Genomic DNA, 18499 nt, shown 5'->3' on the forward strand with positions numbered 1-18499 from the left:
CAGACCGGGCAGTGGTGTGCGGCGAGGAGGTTCGCGTTGTCAGTTGGAAGCACATGCGCGGCGGCTCTTGGCGACAAGATAAATGAGTCGGCTGGAGCTCGGCAGAGTCTGAGCTTCCCAGTGCGGGGCCGTGGTGCCTGTGCTCCCGCGGGAGACTGCCTGGTGCCGGCTTCTCCCTCGGATGCCCACAATACCTGTCAGGGCTGTGATTTATTAGAGACCTAACGTCTCTCAGCGTTTCATTAACACAGGGTTGGGCGGTCTTTTGTGGAGACGCCCCTGCTAATTTAGCAGAGCGGTCTCCGCTGAGCTTGGCCTGCTCCTCCTGGAGACTCAGGTGCATGATGCTGCTCCCCCTCGGCCAGGGTAGGGTCTTCTGACCTCACTGCGGTGCGCGGGGGCCGTGACCCCCGTTCCGGCCAGTCCCTGGCGTTGATGGTTTTTAAGTAGGGCAGTCAGATGGGCTTTGGGTGGAAGCTCCAGGTTCTCCCTGTCGTGTTACACGTGGCGTCCCATGGGGGAGGGGGCGGGGAGGCTGCTCAGCCCATGTACGTGGGGCGCCCATGGCAGTGGTCACCCCACATCGGCCGTGCCGGAGCTGAGGCCCCCCTGGTGGGGACTCTGTACGTGTGTAGCGCTGGTGGAGCAGTTTTAGGCCCATGGTCTGGGTTGGACCTGGGTTTTCTGAATCTGAAATGTTTATTCCTTGTTTTAGGCTCTACGTGAAATAAAAATAGTTTGAAATTATATAATGAGGTTATGTATATGAAACATATGATTGATTTGTAATCAATTTTTGTGCCTCTGAAAAAAATATGTCTCTTAAATATTCTAGGAGGCTATTATTTGGGGCCAGAGTTGTCAGGGGTGCTGAAGTTATGTTCTTGACCCTTTCTTTTTATCTTTAAAATGTTTTCTTTTTTGTTGAGCTGTAATTGAGAAGTAAGGCTTGAGTATACTTACGGTGAATGGCGTGAGGTTGGAGCAGGCACACCGAGGTGGCACCACGATCATGCTGGTCAACGCCGCTGTCACCTCCCTTCCTCTCTGTGCCTGTGTGTGCTCAGGTGCTGCGATCCGCTCTTGGCGGACTCGGGCGCGGCCCGCGGCTCTGACCCCGTGCTTTTCTTGTAGCACTGTGACCTCCGCCGTGTTCACCGTCGGGGATAACGTCGTCTCGGGCAGTGATGACCGCACTGTCAAGGTCTGGGATCTGAAGAACATGAGGTCCCCCATTGCAACCATTCGGACAGACTCCGCTATCAACAGGTGAGGGACGTTGCTTGTGGCTCAGCTGTTGCCTTGACGTGAAGGCTGGTTTGGGTTGGTCGTAGTGCCACATCTTGTATGTAGAATCGGTGTGTAATCGATAGGGCCTTGGGGAAGTGGCTTCGACGCCTGGGACACAACAGTCGTTCACCCTCTGAAGCGCATTCAGTGTCATGTAAATGCTGAGACTCAAATGTAAACTCCGGTTGCCGTAGTGGCTTCTGAGAGTAAGAGTGTCAGCATCCCACAGTTTTTGTTTGTGACCGGGTCGTGCGTGTGTGTTACCTGTAAGTTCCGTGTGAGTAAGCAGGTCCCCGGCCCTAAAGCCTACGTAAGTGAATCTCGCGGTTTGCAGTGTGTTCTGTGCTGAAATGCGCGTGAACTCGTGCTGTCGCTGCTTCACATGTGACCCATTTTCATTTCTTCTTTGCAGGATCAACGTATGCGTTGGCCAGAAAATCATTGCCCTGCCGCACGACAACCGGCAAGTGAGGCTGTTCGACATGTCCGGGGTGCGGCTGGCGCGGCTGCCCCGCAGCAGTCGGCAGGTAAGGGTGCTGCGGCCTGGCCCCGGGGCTCGTGGACGCCTGCTGCAGGCCGTGCGGGCGCAGCTTTCTGACAGGAAGGAAACGAGTTATCGTCACAGCATCTTCGATCGAGTATATCCAAATAACGTCACGTCAACATGTCATCGATACAAACTTATTAGCGATTTCCCGTTCTTACTAAGTCGGGACAGTAGATTTCATTTGGAAATACTTGATGTGTTTAGCGTTCCTAAAATTTAACATCAGAAAATTTTCCCAGAACCTGAACTGAGTATCCATTTTTAAGTTTAACCCAAATGGAATCAGGCATCCAGTTCACCAGCTGCGTTTTGGGAGCTGGCTCGCGTGGGTTGGTGGGTGCGTCCTGGAAAGCTGTCTCGGGGAGCTGCTTTTGAGCTCCTGCTCCCTGGGAGCACGTGAATGACAGGCGTCTGTGTGGTCGGCCTGCGCAGACTCCTCAGGGCAGGACGCCCCCCTCTGCCCTAGCCGGGACAGCCCTCTCCATGGCGGGTTGCCAGGACCGAGTCCACTGCTGGTGGCTTTCCTGGGAGGCGGGTGGCTGTGCGTTGGGCCCAGATGGTGTAGGGGAGTCGGGCCAGTGTGCACCGTGGCGCCGGCACCGCCTGTCACGCTTGCCTGGGCTGCACCGTCGGCTCAGACCTGCTGACCTCGTGCCTATAGGGTGCCCAGCAGCCTATGTTGGATCACGTCCCTGGGGGCTCCGCGTTTGACAGCCCTGGCGGTGACACTGCAGCTCCTCCCGTGGGTGGGGATGGGTGGAGCTGCGGCAGGTGAACCTGCTGCCCCAGGCAGCCTCTCTCCCGGCTCTGTGGCTGACTGAGCCCCAGCACACGGTCACTGTCCTTTGCGTGTCACCGTGCCGCTGCTTTCTTTCTAAGGGGGCCAGGGCCCTGACGCTGCAGTTTTGTGTCTGCACCCCAGGTCCCCACACGGCTGCTCGTGCCCTTGATGTGGCTGCCCCGTCCCACCGCCGGGGGACCCTCAGCGTGGTCATGAGCCACAGGCCGGCCCCGTGGAACGGGGCTCAGGGACCACAGGCCTGGGTAGTCCCGAAGGTGGGCCGTCCAATGGGTTTGGCTGTTGACAGCAATACCTCTTCTCCAAGTGAGACCCGCTGTGTGACAGCCCTCTGTCCTTGCTGAGAGCACGCCGTTTCTGCGTGCTCCCATGCACACTGCCTGAAGGTGGTGGTTCATGAGTGCAAGTCCCACAGGACCCACGAGAGTCGGGTGACTGTGAAGAGCTGTGCCGCCCTGACCAGTGCGGTCGCTTGCCCAGGACTGGTGTCTGGTGGCTGCTGGGCGTCCCTGGCACACCCCCTGCTGTGTCTGTGTTCAGAAACGCGATGTGGGGGCGGTGTCTTCCCCCCCTTGAGCCCATCCCCTTGGAGGTTGGGACTTCTCGGCACCAGTTCCCGTGACAGGCTCGGTCTTTGTCACGCACGGCCTCGTTGCGGTTGTAGGTGTCTGTTCGCTCGATGTGTCTCTAACGTGGCTCGTGAGCAGGCTTGCCTTTGAGGTTGGCAAGTGACCTTTCGTTCCGTTGTGAACTTGGAACACATCTGCAGATGAATAAATAGGATTTTCAGTGTCACAGAACCACAGCTGGAAATTTCCGGTTCCTGTCATCCTAGCTTTTTTCAGCTGACAGATTTAAAAACAGACAGTGACACTTAGTTGAACTTAGTAGCGAGGGTGATGGGCTCACGAGGTGAAATTGCTTTTTGGGGAACGTGTAAGTGACGTTTCCTGGGGCGTGGACCGCGGCGGGGAGCTCTGGGGAGGAGAGGGCTGGTGCCTGCAGGTGGCACTCGGGGACTTCGCCGGTGTCTGGGACTTTGGCAGGCGTGGAGCATTTCAGAGGCCACGTGTCCGGAGCCTCTTGGGCCCCGCCTGTGAGCTCTCGGGGGGCCACGTGGGCTCAGAGGCAGTGCCGGGGCCCAGAGTGGGCGTCCCGCGGGGACATGCCTGAGCCCTGATCGTGGCCTGCCCTCCGGTGCCGCCCAGGCTTTTCCCGCACTGTTAGTGAGCACCGGGCTTTGGCGCTTGTCCCGCACGTGCCTTGCTCTTCCCAGGGCTTTGGCTTCATGGCCAACTACCAGTGCCCGCTCCGTGCTCTCAGGCCCGACGCAGAAGGGGGCGTGCGTCCCCTTAGCCCTGGGTCCCTTTCCTGCAGCGCTTTCATGCTAGGAGCCCGTCCAGTCCTCTCACGAAGGCGCATGTGGAACTGCTCACGTGGGCTGTTTGCACGGGGGCTTTGTGCTTCGTCTCTGTTGGCGGTCACTGCCCTGCTTCTCACACTTCATTGTGCGGTACCGCGACAGCCGCGTGTCCGGCCACGTGTGACGTGTGCTGAGGCCTTGCTTGATCTCTTACACTGCACGGTAAACCGTCCAGATGCTCGGTGCTAAGCTTTTCTGACGTTCCAGTGTTTAGCTGCAATTCCTGAGAGACGATTTGTTTTTTGTTTTACTTGCCACCAAACGTGCCTTCCTAGCTGCTTTAACGCCGGAACCAATTATTTGCTAAAATGGTATTGGAAGTCTTTGAGTGAATTTCATTGAATTTATTCCCAAATTTACATAGCTTAATTTATTCATTAAAACATTTCATATTGATCATATATTTATTTTTCTGGCTGACTGGAATCTTATTCATTTTCATAAAGAACCACAAAGTGCTTTCTGTGTGCGTCTTGCTAGTTCATGCTGCGTCTGACTTCATTCGTGACGGCAAAGCCTTTCTGCCAGCACGTTCCCGAGGGCCCGTTGCCATGCTCAGTATTTCCGGCTCGCTCTGCCCGATCCCGTGTGTAGTGTAGGTGTTAGTTCGGTTGCAGTGTTATAGCTCGCATACTTCAGGAATAACGCACTAATTCTGGTTTGTATGATTGGTAATAGGGCCACAGAAGGATGGTGTGCTGCTCAGCGTGGAGCGAGGACCACCCCGTGTGCAACCTCTTCACCTGCGGGTTTGACAGGCAAGCCATTGGCTGGAACATCAACATCCCTGCGTTATTACAAGAAAAATAAGGTGGCCGACGTTCCTTAGTTGCATAGTTTGCCATGGACCTGTAACTGATGCAGGCCTTTCTCACACCGATCAGCCATTTTTGTGAGAGCTGGACCCTGCAAAGGGTGATTTGTATATGTCCTTTTCACAGTGTACCCAGCTTGCATGAAATGTACAGAACTGTGGTCATGATTTTTATTGTCTTGTGTGTGTGCTGGCATCCTCTGGTCAGTGGGAACCAAGCCCCTCTCTGTAGCACGTCGCAAGTGACTCGCCGGCATTGGACAGATGACGGGAGGCGTTCCAGTTGTATGATTCAGTGTGAGTCTGCGCACTCACTGTGAGCGTGAGTCGTCTGGCATTTCTGGAAGAACCCTACAAATCCGCCTCGTCCTGGGAAGACTGCAGAGCTGTGTCTGTTGGCTGCGGACGGCAGTAATGCTCAGAAACCCCGCTTTCGTTTCCACGTGAAGCCGAAGCCTGTGCTGTCCTGTAATTCATCGTCAGCTCTTTCTTCTGTTACAGTTCTGTGAAATTAACCTGGATCTTAGAATCTAAGAAAATAGCATAGGATGTTGAGTTTGCAACATTCAGTTTCTTTTGGAAAAGAAAAAGTTTTTGTTCTTTTTACAGAAAATCATTTCAATGTCCTGAGGTCTCATATTAGCAAATTCTAAAGTAGAATGATTTTAATCATTGATTTCAGATCTTTAGCCAAACTTAAAGCACTTTAGTTTATAGCTGTGGTTATAAACAGTTTTCAGAAGTTTCACATGATTTACCCATTGAATGTGACTCGACCTTTCGAGAGGGCCTTGCTACCTGAAAACGGAACCTTATTTATTTCTGCACCTTTGGTTTGCGTGTTTCTACCTGGGTCCACTTCCTTGGTGGTGTTTGAGAGCCAGCAATGCAAATAAACGAGTACTACCTCAGAAACAAACGTGCTCGGAACTCGGGGTGTCACCGGCCCAGCCGAGCGCTGCGACTTCTAGTTCAGCCCAGGAGGCAGGAGAGACAGCAGATGAAAGGCGCGTCACTAGCCGACGAAGCAGAGCCAGACGGTCATTCGCAGGTGACAGGACACCCTCGTCTCAGCTGCCTGGCCACCTCCAGTGCCACCCGTCCCACTGCTGGTGCAGGCCTGTCACTCCTGCCTTCTTAGCGGTCACCGTGCCTGGCGGTCGTGAGTGCGTGTTGTCGTTGGGTCAGTGCTGATGAAGACACCTCAGTGTGCTGCCTTCGTGTTTTTAATCCTGTGAGTGTGTCCACTGGGGGACAGGCCCCTTGGGGAGGCACACGAGGGTCACCTTGAAAACGACCATGGGTCACCCCTTTCCTTGCTTGTTCCGTGTTGTGGTGACGCAGGGCTGGGGCCGTTGAGTGGGGTGCAGTGTGACAGTGCAGGCTGCCCTGGGGGGGGCCTGTCACTCAGGCCCTGCAGTAGCTAACTTTTGGGACCTCAGCCCCAAGTCACGGGTGATGCTGAAGTGGGCCGCACAGCCTTGACGTGGCGGGGCAGGAAAAGCCAGCTGTGCTGTCATGCAGGGCTGAGGGTGCTGACTGGGGGACACCCGAGAACCGCATCAGAGCGACTTTGTTCTAAAAGCTCAAGAATTGGTTGTATTTTTAAAGTGTGACGTTTGCCCTGAGCACACTGAGAACAGAGGCTTTTCACTGTGTGGCCTGAGTGTCACTTTCTAGCCCGCTCTCTCAAGTGGCCATGTGGTGAGATGTGCAACGGCCTTGTCTCCTCTGCTCGCCACACCCCGAAGGTGTGAGTGTGACAAGCTCCGGGTCCCTCGTGTTTTAATGTGAACGACTGGGCGCCTTAGAATCAGCATTAAGAACGTCGAAACGCTCACGCGGGCCGCTCAGTCAAACCTAAGAAGCAGATCTCTGCCCGATGAAAAACACCGAAGCTTCTAAATCCATGTCTGTGATGGCTGTTCAGTCCCGTGCAGGCCGGCGCCCGTCACGCCGGCAGCTGCTCCACCTCCTCTCGGCTCCGTGAGGGCGTGTGGTGCTCTAGCCGGGTCCCGGGAGCAGGACGCGCTCCCACCAGCGGCTGCGTGGCCTCTGACGGGTCCCATCCAGCTGCTCTGGCCGTGGTGGTGATTCCAGGGTCATGCAGGAGCCTGGGGATCGGGTGTGTGCGCGTGTGCAAATGCGTGTGTACGTGGCTCAGATTATGTGATCAGCCACACGTGATCTTGCGAAATAGTGTCTGGAAACGAGAGTGGTTTTGTCTTCTGACACGTCCAGAATTTCATTCGGTAGTGGAAAGAACGTTAATGAAAGCGCGGACTGGTAGCGAATTTCACACGAGACACGTTGCGGGACAGAGCAACACTCTCTTTCAACCACTGCACCTTCGTTTCTGCAGAGTCGAAAATTCTGTACATATTTCGCAATGTGAAGAACTCTGTGTAAATTATTTGTTGCTGAAATCTGAAAAACGAGGGGGGCGTATGCGTTTGTAAGTGCCGTGTGGGAGCGCGTGCTCGTCGTGTCGGTGTAATTGTTCAGTGCTCAGTGTTTTCATTGCAATATGGAATTCATTAAAGTCTTCGTTCCGTAATTACTATTGTAAAGTTTTATGTCACTAAAGGTCTCTTTTTTATTATTTCACTTGTCTTTTCCTTATGTTTTGCTTTGGTGAAACCTTGTTAACAGATGCTGAACATCATGGTGACGCAGAGATTGAACAAATTTCTATTTATGGTATTGCCCACTTGAAAACAGTTAATTTTACACCTAAAACCTCAGCTGTGTTCTGTCTCCCGTCTGCCTGTGGCGCCAGTGTTCGATGGCGCATAACTGGGCTTCTCTGTTCCCGCGTCCCCACCCAGACATCGCCAGGGGGAGCTGACCGTCAGCACAGTGCAGGCGTCTCTCATCACCAGTTACTCTTGCTCGGAAGTTCCTGAAAGTCGACTCCATTTTCTGCGGGAGAATGCAGATCAGGATCTGCGCTGCTTGTCACTCCCATCCGTCATGCGAGGTTGCAGGGACCTCGGCAGGCGCCCAGCCGCGGCCCCGCCCCAGGCTGCTCGGGAAGTCACGGCCTGAGGCCTGGCCCGAAGGAGCCGGGCGGTTGGTTGTGTGCTCCCCATGTCGGGCGCGTTTATGGAAAGCACGGCGCCTGCGAGCTCGCGGCTCTGACCGCAGGCACCCCTCAGCTACCCAGAGGGTGTTTCCAGCACAACCCAGAGCGGTTAAAAAGGGTTTTTCCCTAAAGAAAATGGTAATGGATGTGTTAGGACATTTTAGTCACAGTCTGGAGACGTTAAGTAACTTAGCTTAATTTGTTGGCTGCCTGGACTGCTGGGCACTCCGTCACCACCATGTCACAAATACAGCCTGTCACACTCTAGGCACCACGCCTGCCCCTCGCCCTCACGGGTTCTGAGCAAGTGGTCACTTTATGCTCTGTTCACTCATACTGGGCCATCAGGACCCTCCCCTGAAAATGACGGAACTAGAAGCGAGAAGTCTGAGTGAGAATAAGGCGGACGTGCTGACTGCTCGGCCAAGGTGGCCGGCCCGCAGGAGGGTGCGACGTGCGGACGGCGTGGACGAACTTCCCCGACGTGGCTTCTCGAGGCCCGGTAAGGACAGTTGCCGGGAGTGGTTCTGAAATGGACACACGACCCAGTGGACATCCCTGCAGAGTGGTGTCTGATGGGAGTTAGTGGTTTAAATGTCTAGTTTTGTTTGGCTGGGGGAGTGGAAGAGCGAGTGATTTTTCTTTTTTAATTTAAGTATATAGCACATTTTTTTTTAAATTTAAGTATATAGTACATTTCTTTTTTAAGTATATAGTACATTTAGTTTCAAGTATATAGTACATTGTTTAGATGTTTTCTCCTTAAGTTTTTAAATGTGTGTAATAAAACGTCAAGGGCAACCACGAAGAAGAAAACCAGCTTGGAAAGATAAAAAAGAAATGATTAAAATTGTCACTGTGAGGGGGTTGGGAAGTGTAAGTCAGAACAGGGGCACAAGAGACGTTTCAGTGTATTTCTTTTTATAGTTTTTTTTTTTTTTTTTTTTTAAATTTTAGGACCATCATAATACATGCCCCAGTATCCGAAAAGTTCCCATTTTATGCTGGCCACGGAACATGGAAGGTGCTGGTGGGGAACATCTGAGCGGAAGAAAAGAGGCTAAAAGTCGTCCTTGGGAGTATTTGAACACTGTGACGACATTCGAGAAAGACAGAAGTGGGAGGCTTTCGCGCACATTGACAGGAAGAGCCAGCGTTGTAGAAATGTCACCTCCCCTCGTTGGCGGGTAGGTTCACGGCAGTTCTGTTCAGCCCAGGGTCTCCCGAGGGATTCTACAACCCGGTCCCTCAAGGTACGAGGAAGGGCAAGGCTGGGGTTAAGCAGGTGCCGAGAAGGGGAAGCGAGAAAGGGAGAGATTCACCGTGAGCCCGGCGGGGCTGTGTCCACACGCGGACCGGCCGGGGACGGTGCGGCAGACAGAGCCAAGTCCATCGATGCGGATGTGAAAACCTGAGATTTTTCAGCTCTTACGATCACAGATCACTGATAAAGGGGCTGATTTAATTAATGGTTCTCGTGCTGCTGGTTACCCGTAATAACGGAAAAAAATAGTGAACTCGGACCCCTACCTCACACCCAGCAAACCTCAATTCTACATGATCTATTAAAGGAAAAACAGTATTTTTTTAAAATAAAGCAATATTTTTATAATTCCGAGTTTATTAAACAGCTATCCGAATATACATTAACCATACTGGAAAAGATGGATACATTTAAGCATATTAAAATTAAAGATTATAGGACACCATAGGATAAAATGATAAATCACAAGTTGTAGTTGTAACACACGTAACGCACGAGAGATTAGTGTTCAGGACTGTAAACAAAACATGGTTCCACGTGTCCTGAGAGTTGGAAATTGGGCAGCAGACACAAACAGATATGTCACGAGAGGAAACTGAACAGCCAATAAATAAACTCAGAAAACGAAAATCAAGGCCAAGACAAAATAGCATCTCACAGCCATTAGACTGGGGGGAACTGTCAGCGTACAGGCTGTTGGGACGCGTAGCGGTGGTGCTGGTTTGGCTGCAATAACAGCAAATTGGAAAGCGCGTCCCGTAAGTCTGGATGTGTGCGCCTCCTGCCCTGGCGACCACGGGTAGACAGTCGGAACGCGGTGTGGTGACGGGTGACGCCCGGAGACCTGCGTGTCTGGAAATGAGGGTCCCGGCTCTGAGCCCAGAGCTGCTGGCCCAGGATCTGTGGGATGTGAGCGTCTGCTTTTGGACACGCTCCTGTGCCTTGATTCTGCTGTCCAGTTTGAGAGCCACCGTCTTGAGGAAGCGTTTGCGCATGTGCACTGCTAGGGGACACGTGCAAGTTCGTGCCACCAAACTGGAAATAACCCAAGCATGCCGGCAGGGACTGGCAACTAAATCGTGGTACATCCACGGCACGGAGTGGCAAACCGGTAGAGACGAGCAGGCCACACGCAGCTCCGCGCACGGGCTGCTCTTAGGGACGTGCCGCTGGACTCGCCAGCCCCGAGGCTGCACACGGCGTCGAACCGTCTGGAACGTGCACGCGGGCCCAGCCTGCACGTACAAGCGTGGCCATGTGTTCTGGGACGTGGGGATGGGAACCCAAAACTCATCTCGGCGTGCTCTGGGCCGGGTCGGGTGGGCAGAGGGCGGGACCAGCAGGAGCCCAGAACCTGCAGTGTTGGTGCGTGATGGGGAGGGTGGGGACACAAGTGTCTGTCCAGTGCTCACGCGTCTTTACAGCTGTCCCTTTAAGGCATGCAGTATTGCACTGGTAGAAATAAAGACGGTCCAGGAGAGAAGCACGTGCCATTCCAGAGGCGGACAAAGTGGGTGCTGATGAAACGGGGCTCCCACGTCCCTTCCAGGCTGCCCGCACGTCCCCGCATTTTATTCATTTCAGATATTAGTTCTTTTTCACCTTACGAACGTGTAGCTTTATTATTCTGAAGTGTCTGGTTTTCAGTCAGCGTGTCTATTCCATGGGAGGAAACGCAAAGCCAATTTTGTTTCAAGATAATGTTCTTGAAAAAAATAGTCGCTGAGGAAATTGTGAAACGGCAGTGTGTTACACTGTGTCAAAATTGGGTTGTTTTCAAATGCATTCTGGAAATCCTAGCTTGGAAGTGGGAAATGTAATAAGGATTTCATTTACCAGGTGTGATCGTAAAACAATACAAGTAGGACTGAAGGTAATTTCAGCTCCAGGAGACAGAGTCCAAAAATTGTGTCAAGCAGCGGCCACACACCAGAATTGGAATTTTTTATCCTCACAGTCTGGGTTTGGGGGAACAGCATTTTAACGGTGAGTTTGAGCAGTTTTTGTCTCTCCAGAATGTGCTCGCGTGGCCTGTGCCCGACTCACCGGCCTGCAGCGTCCGTCACGCCCTGATTTTCATCTGCGTCTGACTGTAATTATTTGTTACAGCTTCTACCCCTGTGTGGACGGCTGTTTAGAAGAAGTGGACCTGACGAGGGCTCTGTGCCCTTCCTCCCCACCCTGGGGACCCCATGGGCTCCAACGCCTCACAGGGCTGTGACCCCCCGTAACTCCCTGCACCCTAACCCGAAGGACCTGATTGCTGTATCCTCTTAAACCGCATCGGGCGGTGTCATCTCTGCGAAATCCTCTAAATCTGGAGAAACAACTTTTAATACACGAAAACAGCAACCCACATTTCCAGCTCCCAGCCAGTCAGGAGCGCTGCCTAACTCAGTTTCACGTTAAAAGCAGAAGTGCCACATCCCGGAAGCATCCGTCGTCCCCTCCTGGCCACGTGGAGCCGTGGTCAAGGATCGCCATGGCCATTATCAGTGTCTTCAGATGTCACCGGAGGACGCTGCCTCGCACAGCAGTATCCGCTTCTACCCTGCACGTTGGTCCCTCTGCAGACTGCAGCCTGGCTAGGAGCTGCTGCGGTGCTCTGTGCCCTCCTTGGGGGGGAGGACAGCTTGGGCAGAGGGACGTCGCCCACAGTCTGCCGCCTTGAAGCCACTGATCCTGACCGATGGGAAGACGTTCAGCTGGTGCACGTGCCGTGCACAGGCACAGCCTGCTGGGGCCGCCTCAGTGCTGGTCACCTTGTCCTCAGGCTCCTCCCAGTGCTCCTCCCCTCCTGATCCATCCGCGGGTACCAGCACCCTCCTCCATCACACGCACACACACGGGCACACACACGATGGAGGCACATGCGCAGTCACAGATACATGGGAGACCTACATGGATGCACCCGTGATGGAGGCTCACACAGGCACACGCACGCACTCCCGTGATGGAGGTGCCCACACGATGGAGGCACGTGCACAGTCACAGATACATGATGGACACCTGCACGGGCGCGCACGTGACGGGCCCGTGAACCCCGGCTGCACGTCTACCCCGCCCCCTTTCTCTTGGCTCTGTTTTCGCTCCGAAAGCGATTCAGGTGCACTGGGCAAGCGAGAGTGCTGTGCGTCTAAGGTGTCCACTTGGTGATTGGACACTCGCGCGCTCTGCACCCCTCAGTTCCCTTCAGCTTTTGTGGTGAGGGCGCTGGGGTCACGCTTCCCGCTCCGGGTTTGCGGGCCAGCACCCTCAGTCCCATCATGCCGCATATGCACAGGGCCGGGGGTCAAGATGGGGATGTTTAGAGGCCGTGATTGTGCCTGTCTCGGCCGGTATGCGTTTTAGTCACTCCTTAAAGGATTCCTTCCCGTGACCCGGTGGAGCTCCAAGCTGCTCCGTGTTCGTGGCATGTCAATATCTGCGGGCTTTGCAGCGAGCTGCTTGTTTTACACTCTTCAATCTCGAACCACGCTCTGAAAATATATTTACTGGCCAGCATTATCTCCCCGTTTCTCTGCAAATCAGACAAAGGTTGTTTACCAAGAACCAGTCCTCTGGGTCTCAGTTTCCATATCTGGAAAACAAAAGTTCTGGACTTCCTGTTTTTATCATGATTTATCACGATCGTCAGAGTCACAAAATCTGGTCTTTGTTCCAGGGAACGTGCAGTATAAACGGGGAGGTGAGAGATCTGTCCAAGTGTTGACAGTTTTTGCAAGATGGCTCGGAGTGTAACCTCTGAGTCGCTGAGACATCAGTTTTCGGGGAGGGGAGCTCGTATGGTAGTGGAGAACCGACCGCGTGTGCTCGTCTGGGGCAGGACGCACCTTCTGGGCGGAGCCGGTGGCCGGGACCAGTCGTGATCGCAGGGGCGGGCTCTGTGGACGTTGGTGGCAGCTTCCTTTCTGGGGAGTTCAGACATTTGCCGCAATATCCAGTAATTTGGGCAGGAGGAAACAGCTGGTCTGATTATTTGGAGGTTTCATGGTTTTCCAGTTCCTCCTGAGGCGTTTTTCTGGGTCCTTGCCATCACCCCCCCACTGCGTGACGTTTGGGTACCAGATAAACTGTGAGTGAGAGCTCAAGGTGGAGAAACAGAGCTTTACTTGTGCAGGCCCAGGTGTCAGAGACAGAAGCGGGCTGAGCTGTTGTCCGCAGCGGACGCTCTAGGGTCATCAACATGCGACACCAGTAGTCACACTCGTGTCCCATCCCACGAGCCCGCCACTGGCCTTCGCAGGCCTCCCTGTCCCTGGACTTCCAGCCTCTCTCCTTCCTGACCTCGGCACCAGGCGAGCCGCTGGTCGCTGCCCTCAGCCTGTGCACATCCTTGTCTTGGGCTAATTGTCTCTCCCAGCTCAGTGGGTCACCAGGCCCCCTGCTTGAAGCTGCCTGCTGAGGAGTGTCCCCGTGTAGTCTCATGAGCCACTTCCTTAAAATAAACCAGTCATTCTCTCTCTGCGCACCCCGTCGGTCATGTTTCTGGAGAACCCCGACTTGCCAAGTGTGCATGAGCCTCTGGGCAAAGACGGACGTGCAGCCTGGAGCACCGTGTGCATGACGTGCCGGGCACGAGCTCGCGGAACTCCCGCGGGTCCCTGTCCTCGGGACTGCATTTGGCATTCCATGAGATGACATGTCTGCTGCACGTTCGTCACTGCACACCGTCCCCACACCGTTGGCCCCCAGACCGTCCTGGCTCACGGGCTCACGCCTTGTGCTCACTGCCACTTGGCATTTGATGTCGGGCAGCACACTCCCGTTTATTCCCACTGTCCCAGGTGACCAAGTGGAGACCGATGACTGTGTGTGGAGGGCGGACGCACTGCGCTGCTCAGGACCTGGTCACACTGCGCTGGCCGTGGCCCATGCCCTGGTGTGACACCCCAGGGTCTGTCCTGCGGGTCCTTGGCTCTGTTCCCCCTCATTGTCTGAGGCCCAAGGCCTGTGCCTGAGTGGCCGTCCTCAGGGCATGTCACTGACCGTGTGTCACGGAGGCCACACGCTCTCACTTGAGTGTCACTGGATAGTGGGACACAGTGCAGACTGAGCACTGTGAAGCCGCATCCTGGCCTGTGAGGCACATGTGGGGGACTTCAGCCTCTGTGTGGACGAGTAGGTCGCTCTCAGATGAGACAGCCGAATTGGGGGCCGGGTTCTGCACAACGGGGTGCAGACACCGAGGGAGGTTGTAGGTGTCCCTCATGGCTCAATACCCACCTGGCCTCGAATTCTGCAGGGGACTCGTCAGCCACCCCTGTACCTCTTGTGCTGGAGTGTGCTTGGGTGGGGGACTCAGGACAGCTTTAAAGCCTGCGGTGCTCAGCTTCTCAAAGCCTTGCACACTCTGATCTCACTGGTCCCCTCATCGCTGGTGACATGGTGGGATGAGGGCCAGTCCCCCACCGATAGCGGGAGAGTCACGCGCTGCGTGGCTCACGGGCAGCTGAGTGAGGCTGGGGGTGAGCCTTCCATCCCTGGGCCTGCGACACCGCCAGAAGCGCATTTACATTAGGATGTAAAGGGTGACATCCAGCTAGCGACCCCCGCCCAGGCAGGACTCCCTAATGGACAATCTTTATGAAAAGGAAGGGCCTAGTCCCTGCGGGGACATATTCACCATGGACTCCACACCCACAACTGCGTTCTCCAGAGCCCCCTAGCACTCTGCCCGGTGAGAAAAGCCAATATCCCCAGGAATGCACAATTTTACTTGATATTTTTATTCACTTAACAGAAACATTCACTTATCAGATCTCACTGAAGTGCAATTTACAGAACTTGGAGGCAGATATGTAAACTCATATTTTAAGATCTTGGTTTTATTTTACAAATATTACAAATGTACATCCATTGATGCAATGTTGCCATTCAATCATGCTTTTTTATGTACAAACCTTCACTTAAGAATTACTATTTATTAAGTTTGTTTCGCTTTTAAAAAATGCTGAAAATTTAGCAGAGCGTGAACTGGGCTGGGCCCTGCGGGGGGCGGGGGGGCGTCCCTCTGGCTGGTGTGTCCGCTGCGGGGTGATAGACACCTGGCGACTGCGTGAAACGAGGTCCAGAGCCCGGTCTTCATGTCGTCTCAGAGGGCGTGGCATCCTCTGACTGCCTCTGAGCGATGAGCTGGGGACGGGTGTTTGTCCAGGCCCTGAGGCTGTCTGCAGCGCCCTGCAGGGGTGGTGCTGTCTAACTTTCCAGAGCTGTGACCCTTGCTGTCCCTTTTAGTGGGAGGTCAGACTGAGTGGACGGGTGCCAGGAGTCAGAAGTTTAGGATGGGGAAGAAGGGCAGGAAGACAGAGGGGACAGGAAGTGGAGGGAGAGGAAGCTCTGAGAGGCAGCGGGAGGCAGGCGGTGGCGAGGGTCCCCGGGGCCATCCTCTGCGGCCTCCCCGCGGTCCCAGAAACGGCCGTGCTCCAGCCTGTGGCGGGCAGGACCACGGACAGCGGCGTGCAAGCTCCTGCTCGGCCCCGGTCCCTGTGCCCACCTGCCCTGTCCCCGCCTTACCCACCGGCTCATCACTGTGCTGGAGAAGCAGCAAACAGCAAGACCTCCACGGGGCCTCGTCCCAGCTCGGTGCTGCCTGATGGTTTACAGCTTCCCTGAAATGCAGCTTCTGATTTTTAATGCTGCCACAAACTCTGCAAGAACTTGGAGCTGGGGTGCAGGACGCGGGCCCTCCCAGTCCCGGACGGGGCGATGGGGTCGGAGGACTCAGCTCAGAGGGCGGTGGGGAAGCCAGAGCGGGCATGCCAGGGCTCGCCGAGCTCCAGGGGACTTCTGCCAGGGGGTCATCGCGCCCAGTGCCAGCGCACGGGGGGAAAGACTGTCCCCGAAGCCCCTCGGTCTCTGCTACAGAGAGGCCCGGTGTAGACGATTCCCTAAATTAAAAATGTCTAAGTTTTAAATGTCTTTTTAATTTTTTTTTTTTTAACAAGATACTATAGACACATCTTGAAATTTATACTCTAAAAATAGGATTTCATCAAAATACTCTAACTCTTCTATTCTGGCACTGACACACCACGTGGCTACTGCCTATGGCTCTCCGGGTGTGGCGAACACCGCGTCAGAGGGAAAAGCGCGGACTCGGCAGCTTCCTGTGAGAAGAAATTATGTGGGAAATATGAGCCGCGTTCGCCCGGAAGGAAACTCAGCCCCCCGTTTCTGAGGAACAAGACTCGTCACAAAACCAGAGGTGGCAAGAGAGATGTCTACGGACCCACAGACCTTTTCCTTGGCAAAAACGAAACCTGAAGAAGCCCTAAATGCAGTCCGTAGCTGTCACACGTTGCCGCGGGACCGCAGGCTGGAGCTGGGCCAGCGGGGCTCACGCGGCCGTGGGGCCCTGTGCTGTCCTGGGCTCCGGAGGGCAGTGCTGCCTTGGAGGCAGAAAACGTGGGTTGGTTTTGTCTGCACTTGAGTCACAGGGCTGACGAGGCGTAAACACAGGACACAGGGAGGTTGGGGACAAAGGGCTTCGAGCCACCAGCACTGCGGGAGGCTGGTGCCGAGGCAAACGCAGACGGGCAGCGTGGCCGTCGGCGGCCCACGTGCCAGGTGAGCCTCTGTGTGTGTGTGTGTGTGTGTGTGTGTGTGTGTGTCTGCACTTTGGCACAGTCACATCTGCAGGGTGACTGAAAGTCACGAACCACTGACCCGTGCTTTGTCCCCCTTACGGAAACTTCAGGAGGTGAGGTGCGTGTGGGCTCCCCAAAGACTCGAATGCGCCAGACCCTCCATCTAAAGAGTACGGGGCGGGCCCGGCGTGTGGGGGTGCGGGGCGTCCTTGCGGTTTCTGAGCCGAGTGAGAAACCTCAGGCTTCCGGGGGGCCGCCCATCCCCCCCCCACACACAGGGGCCCCTGGAGAGCCCTGCGCCCCGCCTCCGGGCACCCGGCTCTCCTCCCCTCACTGCCCCCTCAGTGCCCCCAGCCGCGGGTGTCCCCACCTTCTGCCCAGCTCCGCTCCCTGGACAGGCGCCTTCACGCAGAGCAAGCACCTGGCTGCACGCGAACCTTCTCTGCAGAGCCTGCCCTCCCTGCCAGGGGTCCTTGCTGACCCCACTGACCGACCCCTGCTGCGTGGCCACGTGGCCTGAGCGTGGTGTTCTCCAGAAGTGGGTGTTTATGCTTCGGTGAAGTTGGGGTGGTTTCTGCAGAGCTGGGCCTCAGAGGAAGGGGCTCGTGAGCAGGCACTGTGGGTGTGCTCACTGCCTTCCGGGCCCTCGGAACCGGACCGGGCAGGGCCCCCCCGTGCCCGTTTGAAGGTGACCCACCTGTGTCTCCCCATGGTGGCCATGGGAATGCCACCTGCAGCGAGCCACGTGCCAGATGGGCACGCTTGTGCAGGCAGCAGCTCAGCGGGCGCAGGCTGTGTCACAGACTCGTCACCTTCGTAGAAGGGCTTCGAGGGGCCTGGGCGTTGTGGTTGAGTCTGTGAAATAAGCTCTCAGTTTCTGGTTCTCTAAGTCCCACCCCGGTGACAAGTCAGATGATCAGAAACGAATAGAAACAGGCCGTCTAAGCACAGCTTTGTACCGAATTCCGATTTCATTCTACTTTCTATTTTTATAAAAGAGGAACGAGTCATACTTGCAAAGACTTCTGTAGCTCTTGAAACTCCACGTCGAAGAGGTCGCCTGCGGCGAGGCCCGCTCCCTTCTGAAGGGCCTTGGCTGAGACTGACCCGAACTCGCAGGAAAAGCTGCTGTTCCTCGCGAACGTCTCTCCTGCTCGTCACGTGTAACAAGTATCGACAGTTCGGTTCGTTCCCCTTTCGTCTGATGGGAGCGATGTCTGTGACGCTGGGGCTGCGCCTGCGTTTCCGGCCGAGGTGGGAAGCCTGTGCCCCTGGGCAGGTGGCCGGCGGGGACTCTAACCGGAAGCCTTGGCCACCGCTAAGCTTTGCTGCTCGGCGCAGTGAACTCTGGCGAAGTTGGACGCCTGACCACCAGCCGGCTGGGAGTTAGAACCGAGTGCCCGGTGGTCAAAGCGGGAGCCCAAACGCACGCCGACCACAGGTATGTTGCAGGGAGGGTGCCCCGGGCCGAGTCCCAACAGTCCTCTGTCCAACACGGGCCGGAGGGTTCCGTCGCCTGACACCTGCTCTGAAGGGGACAGGACCCTGCCTCTTGCGTTTTTGTGCAGCAGCTTCAAGTGAACTTTTCCCGTCACGTAGGATGGTGACGGGAACCTAGGGGAACAGGCGCTGGGAGGTCTTCGTGCCCAGAGTCAAGGTCGTCGGGGTGTTTTGTGCTTGCTCAGTGA

At 55.2% G+C, this 18499-nt stretch overlaps 1 protein-coding gene across 5 annotated transcripts in view; it reads left to right on the forward strand.

Moving 5' to 3' along the window:
- WDR37 (WD repeat domain 37) overlaps positions 1-7454 on the forward strand; it is a 46031-nt gene extending 38577 nt beyond the window's left edge. For all 5 annotated transcript variants that reach the window (XM_015594804.2, XM_025051680.1, XM_006918841.3 and 2 more), the window contains 3 exons: positions 1135-1269; positions 1703-1817; positions 4738-7454. In XM_015594804.2, the coding sequence (XP_015450290.1) occupies positions 1135-1269; positions 1703-1817; positions 4738-4869 (382 nt within the window). In that variant the 3' untranslated portion in view covers positions 4870-7454. The remainder of the gene's footprint in view (positions 1-1134; positions 1270-1702; positions 1818-4737) is intronic.
- The last annotated feature ends 11045 nt before the right edge of the window (positions 7455-18499 follow it).

This window comes from Pteropus alecto, unplaced genomic scaffold (assembly GCF_000325575.1).
Source record: "Pteropus alecto unplaced genomic scaffold, ASM32557v1 scaffold108, whole genome shotgun sequence".
Taxonomy (NCBI): domain Eukaryota; kingdom Metazoa; phylum Chordata; class Mammalia; order Chiroptera; family Pteropodidae; genus Pteropus; species Pteropus alecto.